Here is an 11,265-nt window from a genome sequence, read left to right on the forward strand (position 1 = left end):
ACTACTTCACTATAATTACTTCAGAGCATCTGGAGCAGCAATATTCAGTTTATCATGAACAAATGTAGCAGCTGCATGAGATGCAAAATCCTTCCAACCTCTACACTCATCTTTCTTCCCATCAGCCAAATCACCAACAGCTTTAATGACAATAGCTTCTACTTTATGATGAGCCTCACTAGCAGCATGAAGTATGGCAGCACCTTCCATTTCACCACCGAGAGTATCAGGACGTACTTCTCTTAATTCTTCTTTAAATTTTGGATCATCAACCAAAGCAGGAGTAGAAGCAATGGGACCACAATGAACTTCGACCTCTTTGGGATTTTCTTGATCAGAATGTTTTATTTCAAATTTAGAAGTCTCTCCAAAAAAACGTAAAAGAGTCCTTCCTGCTGGAGGTTGAGGTTTACGAGCTGTGATACTCTCTGGTTGCTTACGAAAGTTGAAAAAGTCCACAATGAAGTTGGAAACAATGACATCACCAAGGTTTACTTTGCTATGATCCATTCCAAAGCAGATTCCAACTGCAATTATATACCTTGGTTTGTATATCTCCATAATCTTATTTGTGATTATCAAAGCATCTAATCCACCTTGTTGACCTTTACTATCTGCACTCTTTCCAACCACAACTGAGTACCCCCCATACATTCCAACGTAAATCCAAGTACCATTAATGAATGATTTGATGATTCTATCCCGACCATCTAACGGCTTCAAGTAGCCCAGCACTCCTCTTAGCTCTACTTCAGTGGCAGTCATTAGCAGAACACGAAAATCTTTAATGATGCCTTTAACATGTTCTTCAGGTAGCTTTGTCTCATACTCTTTTTCACCCTTTTCTGGAAATAATTCAGGAAGTGGGACTGGAGCAGGAACTGTAGCGGTAGGTGATATCGGAGGAGAAACTATAGGAGCAGTAGGTGGGGTTGAAGCAGGAACTGTAGCAGCAATAGGTGGGGCTGGAGCAGGAACTATATAAATAACCAAGGCAATAATATTGTACTATGCAAATTAACACAAAACACAAGCTTTTTTTGGCTTGATATACCGTATACACCATATATTTCATGGGGATTAAATTTCACAATTTTTGCGTTTAGGAAAAATTTGCGAAATTAAAATCTGCAAAATAGCATGCTGATTGTATAGTAGGTATAGTAATTACATTGAAATCGCAAAATTTTTATTCACGGAAACAAAATTACAGCCAAATTGCAAAATTTTGATATCCGCGAAATATATGGCGTATATGGTATAACAAATAAAAAATACCTTTTTTGCTGCATTAGCAGAAGTGGTACCGTATAGTGATTTTTTTGAGGATAATAAATTATGCAAAGTTCACAGATTTTTAAAGATTTGAGAAATTAAATTCCTTAAAAATTAATCAAGATGGAAGAAAAGTGGAAATTCGCGAAATTTAATTTCATGAACCTCGAATACGAGTGATTCGTGAAAATTATCCTTGAAATAAACCTGCTATACGGTCATAAGCAATTAATTTGTTAATCAATTAAATTCCATTGCCAATCAATCGATTTACTTATTTTATAAATCAATTGTTCTTGCTGCTTTGAGCTAGGGAAAACAATCACACTTAAATAAATTTAAGCTGATTTTGCTGAAAATAATATGACAGGACTATTATTAATCCTGTTGATGTCATTAGTGAACTGATGACATGTTAATTAATTACCTATTGTACCACCTGATGGTGTTTGTTCAGCTTCAGCTGAGGCTTGTTGTTTAAGTGTAAATTAAAGTAGAACAAAATATAAAGAGTATAGACATGCATCCTATATTATTTTTATATTCTAGGTAATTGTAAGTCAGTATTAAATACATGTGTGTATTCCAATTTGTATTAAAAATTAAAAATTACCAAACAAATAATGAGGACTTTGCTGTGGTATTCATACAATAACTGACAATACATAAAAATTTTAGTGACATACGTGTGCCTTCTTTTGCTGCACTAGTAACAGTAGGAGCTGGTGCTGTATTGCTACTCTCAGGAGTTGGTTCTTTGGCTTGTGTGGTAGTACCAGGAACTTCTGAAAGGAGACAAATATTTTAAATTACACACACATACCATGACACATGTACTGTACATGAAATTAAAAGTAAATAATCACCAATATATATATACCTTGTGCTTGCTGCTTTGAACTAGGCAAAAAAAAATTTTTGACTCGAGTAAAGATGTTTGGTTGATCTATAATGAAAAGAAAACAGGATGATTAACTAACAATTACACTTAAATAAGTTTATGAATCTATAGCTGATATTGGATTAATTATTAATTTTATTAACCAGTTGGAGTTGATGGACTTTGGCTTGAAGTGGCTTGAGCCTTCATCTCTTGGATTGGCAGACTTGGCACTACTGTCTCATTAGTTGCTGGAGCAGTCACCTTGGTTGGTCCTATCATAAGTAGTAATGACTTTCAGTGGGAAAGGATTGATTTCCTTACCTTTGCATCTCTTTTCATACTCCTTAAAGAAGATAGGATATCGTACTTTATCTTCAATTTTAGAGACATTACCAGCTTCAATAACACTACGCTCCATCAGTAACAGGGTAAACTGGACTCTACTCATATTAGACACATTGTGGCTGTTGAGGTGAAGTGAAGAGGTGTACACCTTAGCACTGCTGAAGTCCCTCTGACTCATGTTACCATAGTAATCAGCAACTGTTAGGCAGAGATCTATTTTAGGATAAGACGTGTTAAGATCAAAGTTTGGTAACAAAAATGGCTTCAATTTCTTCGTATCTCCCCAACCAGATCTTTCCAGGACTCCAATGGTCAAGGAAACAGCAAGAGGGTATTTCCCAAGATTTCCTGTCAAATCAGTGAAAAGTTCAAAAAAGGACTTGTTAGAATCAAATGTAGTAATACATAGTACAGTGAGAACCATACGATAACGATCAATTTGATAGTCACCTAAACGAGGACCCAGTTCACCACGTATGACTTTAATAACAGCTGGCCTGAATTCAGTAATCTTCTCCAATTCCTCATTTATTTTTGTGTCGATTTCAACCTCAGTATGCAGGTATGCACTGAAGTCATCCATTTCTTCATACCCCAGGCCAGTCAGTATCTTGTACACGTAACTTGCAGCAACTTGTGGAGACGTATTTGATACGTGGGTGGAGTATAACTCTAAAAACTTTTTTGATAGCAACCAATCAGGTTTCATGTCACATTTCACATTAATGATTGCAAGTAATCTGATATACTGATCAACTATGTATCCAGGAAGAGAATGTGACATATCTGACATAACAGCATACAACTGTTCACCTAAAAAATAATTTCATAATAACTTGAGAATGTGTTAATACATACCATATGACGTATCTGTCACACTTTGCTCTGGTGATGGAATACTAACATGACCTTCTCCATCTGCTGATACACTCTGCTCTGGTGGTAGAATACTGGCCTCATCTTGTACCTCACTGGTATCTTGTGGTGTATCAACCTGAGGTGCTTCCTCTCCTTCGGTCACCTGTGGTGGTACATGTACAGTATCTTGTGGATCATCTTCTTTAAAGTAAGGATCTTGTAATACTTCACTAGCACTTGGTCTATCATTATTGATAAATTAGTAAAAGTGTGAGACTAAAAATAGTCATGTGTACCTTGAAGCTCTGTTATGCTGTATCATTTTGTTAATTAAAGCACTAGCTATTGGTTTGCCATCAAGTAGACGAAAGTCACATGGATTGTAATCTTTGACATTTTGATGAATAGCGGCACCACGACTATCTCCAGTATCAAAAGGATGGTGTCCATCAGTTTCAGCAAAATATATGACACACCCCATTGAAAAAATATCTGACTGTGGACTGAATTTCTACAAATAAATAACAATAAATTATGATATTAATTGTGACATTTATAACTGCTGAGGTGATTGTAGGTTACATGTCATTCATTATACTTACAAGTTTACTTCCATCTTCCACTAGCAGTTCAGGAGGAATATATGCTTTAGTTCCTCTACCGTCCACTGTAGTTTTTGAAAATTGATCATCATCTAATTTTGTAGATAAACCAAAATCAGCAAGAACTGCTTTAACTTCAGATGAAGAGCTCTTTTGTACCAAAAGAATGTTTCCTGGTTTGATATCTCTATGGACTGAAAGTGAAAATACTTACTAACACTACTTACACTAGTGTTTAGTAGCATTACTTAATAATGTTTGTACATGTACATCATAACATACCGATGCTTTGTTCATGTAAATACTCCAATCCTCTCACTGCATCTTGATTCACGTCTTTTTTAACAACAGTCAATCCATCAAATTTATTCGTTACTTTTTCAAATTCCTTGAAATACTATTGTACATGTGTTAAACAAACAATGATATCATGAGGTTAACTAACTTGATAGAAAGAAGCCAAACAAAGCTCCAGAACAATATAGTCAGAACCCTGATAACTTTCCTAATAATAGTACTTCATCAAGATGATTAGTAACATTAATAACTCACAATACAAAGAACCAGTACAATATTTTCATGTTTAATATTTTTTAGGAGATCTTTATACTCATCAGATAATTCCTCTTTCATTCTTTTCACTGCAACAGCTTCCTCTTTAAAAGTACCTCTATGAATGTAAAGGAAACTCATAAAATGGCATGGAACCACACTAACTTGTGAACAGTGCTACTAGCTCCTTTTCCTAGCAATGACTTCTTATCATACTGGAATGAAAGACTCTCGTTAACTATATTATGGTCATAAATACAAATAAAATTAAAAAGGCAACTTACTTGAAGCTAGTGAAGATTCAGGGTCTAAAGAAATGAGAAACAAAAATTAATTTTGGTTAACTTAAGTACATTTACGACATCTTCAACAACTCTAGCTTAAAATTTTCTGTGTACACACCCAAAAGTTGAAACCTGAATTAAGATGAATTCTAATCTAAATCAGTTGTGATATCAGTCTGAATCATGGATTTGACACTCAGTCACAATAATTATAATAAAATCAGGCATGATACAATTATGATAAATATTTATATTGGTTCAGGCCAGAGCAATAGGGCTAGGCAAATTATACTTCAATTTCTGCCTATTATGCTTTTAGGCACTGCCCCAAATTCCATCCTATTATGCTTTGAAATGAATCCAATTATGCTCATTTTATGCTCATACTTTATGCTTTATTCAAGTATCAACTATCAAGTTACATGCATGCATCTGTTATAATTGTAATGAATAATGCCAGAATCTGAAAATGTATTCCAAAGACTTTGAGTCACTGGAAAATGATACCTACTGATATTGGGCTTGAATTTTTGGCAGCATTGCAAATTCAGGCAAGAAAATATCTTAGGTGTGTACTAAACTGTTATTTGGACCCTTCGAATATGATAGTATGACAGGTAATTCTGGTTGTGCAGCTTGCATTGGTACTTTGTTTATTATGTCTAATTATGTTTTAAATCATTGCTATATAGTTTTGTGACCTACAGGTTAATAGTACTATAGTAGGGCCACGTTGACTTTTTCCCTTATTATAAATTCAACCTTCATAGGTCATCATTTAAGTAGCTGCCAATTATGAATAAGTGTTTGTTAAGTATTTGTTTATTTTAATGTTTACCACTAAGAATGTAATTAAAAAATACAGCACATTTGTAATTATTATTAAAAACAAAAGTATATAAAAATAAGAGATAAAAAATAGTCAAATGGCCTTTTCAGTTGCAGCCACGATATCATAGAGAAAGGCCGAGTTTTGGGTGCCATCTATTTGACTGGTGGAATCGCTCATCTAATCAGGTTCATCACTGGATTCACAACTGACATGAGTAACAAATACACTCAGACACACTAAGTCTTGCTTGTACATCAAGCCTATCATTCTACCAGTAGTGGTCCTCAAAGAAGAGAAAACCATCTGTGGCTGAACGGGCAGTGTTTGAACAGTTTCATTGTCTTAAAACAAGATGACTACTTATAGCGTATACTGTCCTCTTAAACGTTGCCTCTAATTGTCTTCACCTGTGATTTCAGTCATATTCCTTGTCCTTTTCGTCTTATTTCCTTCCCGTTCCCTCTGCTGTTGAATCGCCGCCATTTTGCTTCCAGTCAGTTTACTACCCACGTGTTCACAAAGCGTAGGTGGTAGTAATGGCGTAAGTACTTGCTGAGTGGCCTCGTGCTTTGATTTTCTTCTTTCACTTTAACAAGCTTTACTATACTATTATCTTATATCAAAGGAACCCAAAATCCAAGTATTGCACAACAGTGAAACACCGCCGTTTATAGCACGTAAAGTAAGAAAGTTATTCAAAATTTAAAAAGGCAAAGTCAGTGTGGCCCTACTATAAGTCTAATGCTACTGATGCCGCCAGTGATGGCAGGCTTGGCTAGCTGCATGGGCGAGAATAATTATCAGTGGCGTAGCTACATAGGGGCCTGTGGGGGCAAGTGCCCTCATAACTGCTTCTTGTGCCCCTGCAACTAGGCAGGAGAATGAAAGATACAAGTTACAACTGACTCAACTGAGCTTACTATATACTGAGTATTCATAAGCATTGCTTTATTTAGTGCCCCCCGCTGTGCCCTCTTTCTTCATTTATTCTAGCTACGCCACTGATAATTATCATAGAGAAATGGTGCAAATTATAGCGCCACAACTTTTAAGAATGCTTACCGCTCATTATGAAAGAATTCGATTGGTATTGGTAAGACTAAATTGCTGGATCTATATGGCTGGTTGTCACTGGCAGTCTTCGACCTGATCCCGAACAAATGTGAATCACGTGAATCACAGGAAGTGCTGCAGTGCACTGAGCATATATGGCTATAGACTATAGCTGTTTCCAATTTCCTTTAAAATTCTGATTCACTTAGTTTAATTTATAGTACTGAGTCATTAAGATGTACGGCATATTATTTTGCTAGACTCATCGAATCATTAAATGATAACTGAGTGGATTCAATTGAAGCAGTTCAATGTAGATGGCTTGAAAATATTAGAATACAATAAAAGTATTAATTTCATCTACTGTTTTAATAAAAAATTTTCTATCTCTCTCTTCACACTGCCATCATCTCCTAAAGCCTCGAGTACTTCAATGACACTCCTCCAGGTATAAGGAACTGAACCAGGACTACTCTTCCAAGCATTAAGTACTGTTGCTAGACAGGAGCTATTGTTACGGTAATCAATCATCACCAGTTTATCCACTTTAAGTTCAAGACTGACTCCTATTAGATGCCACTGTGACTCAAATGGTTTTAGAAATTTAACCACCTTCATCATTACAGGAGCAGCATCAAGAGGGTCTAAAAATAGATAATTATAAATTAATATATCAGATATGATTTTTTACCAGAATCAGTAGATGATGAACAATATGATGATACAGTAGTTCCTATTTATAAAAATAAGTGTAGAATCATGTATATCAGTGAACACTGAATCAGTTATTACCTGATGATTGAGTAGTCTCTAGACTAGTAGCAGCAGCTGTCATTGTCCGATGGGAAACTATAAAAGTAACAATTATTATAACATAATCTAAGTACCTTCCCATTACCAGTGATAGATGGCTGCTCAATACTTTGACTATCTTCAGTACATTCAGATGCTGTATCTACAAATGAAATCATTATTAATACTTTATAGATTATTACCAGTTGATTCAGAGAGCTCAGTGGTTGTGGTGTATAAGTGAGTATCTTGTTGTTGTTCTGGAGTCACCATATGCTGAGGATTCATTTCTTTAAGAAGATCTATTATTAAATAAGAATGAATGAATTAATGTACTGAATTAAAACTATATTTAAATGGAGGTTAAATCAGTAAAAAAGGTATTCTTACTTTCAGTTCGTTTCTTGTACTCCTTAAAGAAGATAGGATACCGTACTTTATCTTCAATTTTAGACACATCACCAACACTTATAACGTTACGCTTCATCAGCAGCAGCGTAAACTCAATCCTATTCTTGTTAGAGACACTCAGGTTCTTGAGATGAACGGCAGAGGTATAGACCTTAGCACTGCTAAAGTCCCTATCACTCATGTTACCATAGTAATCAGCAACTGTCAGGCAGAGATCAACTTTAGAGAATCGTGTATTAAAATCAACACTCCGGTCAGCAAAAGGTTTCAATCTCCTAGTATCACCCCAGCCTGATCTCTCTAGGACTCCGATTATGAATGCAATAGCAACTGGATAGGAACCACATTTCTTTAACAAAATGTCTTCATACACTTCATTAAAAGGTACTCCAGGAGAGATGAGGTCTCGGTTGGTTAATACGGACACAGCCAGACGGTATCGACTCAACTGATACTCTCCCAGCTGATCTCCCAAATCAATGATACGCTTAGGGAGGTCATTCTTAACACGTGTCAATGCTTCAGTCACTTTTACATCAACTTTAACATCATTCTTGATAAAGGCCTTGAGTTTAGCTAATTCCTTCCATTCCAGTCCATTCAGTATAGTGTACAGGTACGTAACAGCAACCTCTAATGATGATCCCTTCTGTGCTGCGTGGGCGTTGAACAAGTCCCAGAATCTATGAGATGGCCCTTGAGAAGGATTAGGAGGTAGCTTGATGTTAATGATAGCCAGTAGCTTCTCGTATTCTTCAATGATAAAGAGAGGGAGAGAATGAGAGAGAGAAGCAACGACCTCTTGAGAAGAAGACATTTTATGCTGACAGTGCAGTGCAAAATTGCAAATAAAACCACACCCATATAAAATTAATTAGCCACACCTCCTGAATACTTTCTGTTGTCAGATCAAGAGTGGATCCAGTGGATCAGCTGCAGTTTCTTCATGAATAATCACTTAATCAGTGAGTTTAAGTGCTTTACTATTTGTATTAATAATCATTCTTATACTCCAGCTAAAGACTTCATTGCTATCCTGCAGCAACAATGATCAACATTATTCATAATAATCATACTGCTGTATCATCAATCAATGTATACTGTTAGAAGCAGCACTCCCTCTACTGATCAACTGACCTTTGCTTTGTTTGCTGCTGAGGTTGCACTTGAAAGCTGATCAACACTAAAGTCAGTCTAACATTAACCATTTCTAACAGGAGCTGCATTACTATTGAATCTATCATCATATTCTCAACAAAGTCAAAATGTCTGAGGAGATGATAGATGTAAAGACAAAGTCCAAAGAAACAAGCAAAGAAGATGTCTGTGACGTGCTGCAGTCTCAATACAATATAACAGAACATGAGATACAAAGTGTTGACGTCCTTCTTTTATCTCCTGGCCACTTTCATGTGAAGGCACTTCAAACTATCACCAACAAGGTGAAGCAGTCCAAGAAGAAGCCTCCTAGTGGATGGACTGTTAAGATAGTTAAAGTTCCAATGGCATCAGCTACTGCTTCCCTCCCTCCATCACTGCCACTGAGAGTTACCTGCAGCAGTATACTCACATCAAGTGATCCAATACTGATTGATGTCACCACGTATCATCCTAACCCAGCATGGCTCAAGATACAGGATAATACTGATAACTTTACTGAGACATTCTACAGTAACATCAAGACACATGTAAGAGAGAAGAGAGAGAAAGAGAGAATAATACAGTTCTATTACAAGAACAATAAACAATAATAATAATAATAATACAGTTATTATCATCATAGTTTACCTCATTATAGATCAATAGACCAATTGTTCTTAAAGTGAAGAAGAAAGACTCCAGCATTGAGTGTAATACTTATTTCTATGGTGACTCAGTCCAGCCAGTGATTGAGGTCCACATTAGACCTTCTAATGATGTCGGAGTCAATGATGCTGATGTGGAAAAGATACTGGAACAATTTGACCCAACCTGGGACAAATACTGGTACGTTAATAATGTTAATTCACTTTATATTCTTCTTTATTACTGATATAGTATTTACTTGAAGGCTGAGACTGTTAATGAAAACAATGTAGCAAAAACACAAAATGCTGTACTACCGTCACCAAGAGATAAACCTTTCTTTATGATTGAAGCAACTGTTTAATAAATAAAGAAATAAATAAATAAATAAATAAATAATAATATACAGTTGTATTATACTTCGTTGGCTGAACAATAGTACTTGTTTCTGCTTTCAGTTTTGTGTGTTGCTAAAGTTGATGTATATTCAGAGACATTACACATGTATTATTCTTGTTAATGTATTTGTCCAAATATGGAAAGTAGTGTTATTATAATGAATGTCACATCATACTAGATCTAGAGATATAAAATATCAATGTATAGTGGGCCCATAGTGTGTCATAAAGGTGTTATACTGTTATTATAAGATAACAAAATGGCTCTCAGTATTAAGTTCAGGGGCGATTCCTCATCAGAACTAGATGCAGTGAAGGATGTGTTGCAGTCATTATCAATATCAGAAGAGAATGTGACCATCGTAAAGAAAGCTGGAGGTGACATTAAGATCAAAGCTACCATCAATACGACGGTGAAGGTGCAAGAGTTCTCTTTGGCTTCTACTGGGGCCCCTGCTGCTGGTGATGCTATTGCTACTTTTATCACTGTCAGTTTCCCAGGGTGCTTCATGACTCAGCTGTCATCAACTAGTGAGTCACAGCTCTCTAATGGATTGGACAAAAATGAAAAACCTACAAAAAATATCAAGGATTTTTGTAGTAATTTGGACCTATCGGATTGTCTATCAAAGCAAATAAACAGCTCAGTAAGTTGATACTTACTTTATTGATGTCTTTGTTCTTTCTTATTTAGATAAACAGTGAAAACATAGGAGACTATATCATTTCCATCAGACATGCTGACATGAAGCAGTACATGAAATCAAGAGATGGAAGTTGTTATTACATTGTTCAAGTTGAGTTCTCAGGGAATCGTATTGGCCAAGGAATAGCTGATGATATCTGTGAAATTATATACAAGTTGTTTGATCACACTGAGAATGACAAGTAAATTAAATGTTTTATTTCATGAAATCATCTCATGATGAACAGGTTTAAAATGCTCCAGGATTACTATGGTACTAAAGCACCATACACACCTACACAAACTTGAGAAATTTTGAACAGCTTTGAAAAACTTCTTTGCTTCTAAGTGATTTTGCTTTGCTAATGATGTTATTAATGTGTTAAAATGATGGGGAAATAAGACATCGGAATACAGAAATACATTAAAAACTATAATGTGACCATTCTACTGGATAAAAATAATAATACTAATAATATTAATGGTAGTGGCATTAAACATCTGACAAAA

The 11,265-nt window shown here is 35.6% G+C and overlaps 4 protein-coding genes across 5 annotated transcripts; 2 read left to right on the top strand and 2 right to left on the bottom strand.

Moving 5' to 3' along the window:
- Positions 1-6: 6 nt before the first annotated feature.
- On the bottom strand, positions 7-6,783 carry LOC109584702 (uncharacterized). 2 transcript variants are annotated; one of them, XM_020000534.1, is made up of 14 exons: positions 6,694-6,783; positions 4,800-4,823; positions 4,681-4,753; positions 4,516-4,633; positions 4,409-4,468; positions 4,246-4,360; positions 3,964-4,157; positions 3,658-3,872; positions 3,362-3,603; positions 2,480-3,316; positions 2,320-2,430; positions 2,156-2,221; positions 1,962-2,057; positions 7-977 (listed from the first exon to the last, which is right to left on the bottom strand). In XM_020000534.1, exons 1-14 carry the CDS (start codon positions 6,698-6,700, stop codon positions 16-18), a joined length of 3,120 nt encoding a protein of 1,039 aa, XP_019856093.1. In that variant the 5' UTR covers positions 6,701-6,783; the 3' UTR covers positions 7-15. The 2 variants fall into 2 exon arrangements, with proteins under 2 accessions (XP_019856093.1, XP_019856092.1); XM_020000533.1 differs by having other exon boundaries at positions 1,962-2,060.
- A 149-nt stretch (positions 6,784-6,932) lies between these two features.
- LOC109584695 (uncharacterized) lies at positions 6,933-8,723 on the bottom strand. Its single transcript, XM_020000515.1, has 6 exons — positions 7,867-8,723; positions 7,680-7,778; positions 7,583-7,633; positions 7,477-7,533; positions 7,376-7,417; positions 6,933-7,328 (listed from the first exon to the last, which is right to left on the bottom strand). Exons 1-6 carry the CDS (start codon positions 8,702-8,704, stop codon positions 7,045-7,047), a joined length of 1,371 nt encoding a protein of 456 aa, XP_019856074.1. The 5' UTR covers positions 8,705-8,723; the 3' UTR covers positions 6,933-7,044.
- A 286-nt stretch (positions 8,724-9,009) lies between these two features.
- Positions 9,010-10,233, top strand: LOC109584703 (uncharacterized). The gene is made up of 3 exons (XM_020000535.1): positions 9,010-9,575; positions 9,686-9,873; positions 9,925-10,233. Exons 1-3 carry the CDS (start codon positions 9,153-9,155, stop codon positions 10,034-10,036), a joined length of 723 nt encoding a protein of 240 aa, XP_019856094.1. The 5' UTR covers positions 9,010-9,152; the 3' UTR covers positions 10,037-10,233.
- A 49-nt stretch (positions 10,234-10,282) lies between these two features.
- Positions 10,283-11,156, top strand: LOC109584704 (uncharacterized). The gene is made up of 3 exons (XM_020000536.1): positions 10,283-10,717; positions 10,765-10,958; positions 11,004-11,156. The coding sequence occupies exons 1-3, from the start codon at positions 10,331-10,333 to the stop codon at positions 11,062-11,064; spliced, it is 642 nt and encodes a 213-aa protein (XP_019856095.1). The 5' UTR covers positions 10,283-10,330; the 3' UTR covers positions 11,065-11,156.
- Positions 11,157-11,265: the final 109 nt, after the last annotated feature.

Source organism: Amphimedon queenslandica, unplaced genomic scaffold, assembly GCF_000090795.2.
Source record: "Amphimedon queenslandica unplaced genomic scaffold, v1.1 AMPQUscaffold_13178, whole genome shotgun sequence".
Taxonomy (NCBI): domain Eukaryota; kingdom Metazoa; phylum Porifera; class Demospongiae; order Haplosclerida; family Niphatidae; genus Amphimedon; species Amphimedon queenslandica.

Excerpts from the sequence above, each read along its gene's own strand:
- LOC109584703 (XM_020000535.1), top strand. The coding sequence starts at position 9,153 with ATGTCTGAGGAGATGATAGATGTAAAGACAAAGTCCAAAGAAACAAGC. Across the intron at positions 9,576-9,685 it reads ACAGTAACATCAAGACACAT|ATCAATAGACCAATTGTTCT; the intron begins GTAAGAGAGAAG and ends ACCTCATTATAG. Across the intron at positions 9,874-9,924 it reads CCAACCTGGGACAAATACTG|TATTTACTTGAAGGCTGAGA; the intron begins GTACGTTAATAA and ends TTACTGATATAG.
- LOC109584702 (XM_020000533.1), bottom strand. Across the intron at positions 4,634-4,680 it reads GCTAGTAGCACTGTTCACAA|AGGTACTTTTAAAGAGGAAG; the intron begins GTTAGTGTGGTT and ends TTACATTCATAG. Across the intron at positions 4,469-4,515 it reads TTGTACTGGTTCTTTGTATT|GAAAGTTATCAGGGTTCTGA; the intron begins GTGAGTTATTAA and ends TACTATTATTAG.
- LOC109584704 (XM_020000536.1), top strand. The coding sequence starts at position 10,331 with ATGGCTCTCAGTATTAAGTTCAGGGGCGATTCCTCATCAGAACTAGAT. Across the intron at positions 10,718-10,764 it reads CAAAGCAAATAAACAGCTCA|ATAAACAGTGAAAACATAGG; the intron begins GTAAGTTGATAC and ends TTTCTTATTTAG. Across the intron at positions 10,959-11,003 it reads GATCACACTGAGAATGACAA|GTTTAAAATGCTCCAGGATT; the intron begins GTAAATTAAATG and ends CATGATGAACAG.
- LOC109584695 (XM_020000515.1), bottom strand. The coding sequence starts at position 8,704 with ATGTCTTCTTCTCAAGAGGTCGTTGCTTCTCTCTCTCATTCTCTCCCT. Across the intron at positions 7,634-7,679 it reads TGAGCTCTCTGAATCAACTG|CATCTGAATGTACTGAAGAT; the intron begins GTAATAATCTAT and ends TTGTAGATACAG. Across the intron at positions 7,534-7,582 it reads TGAGCAGCCATCTATCACTG|TTTCCCATCGGACAATGACA; the intron begins GTAATGGGAAGG and ends TTACTTTTATAG.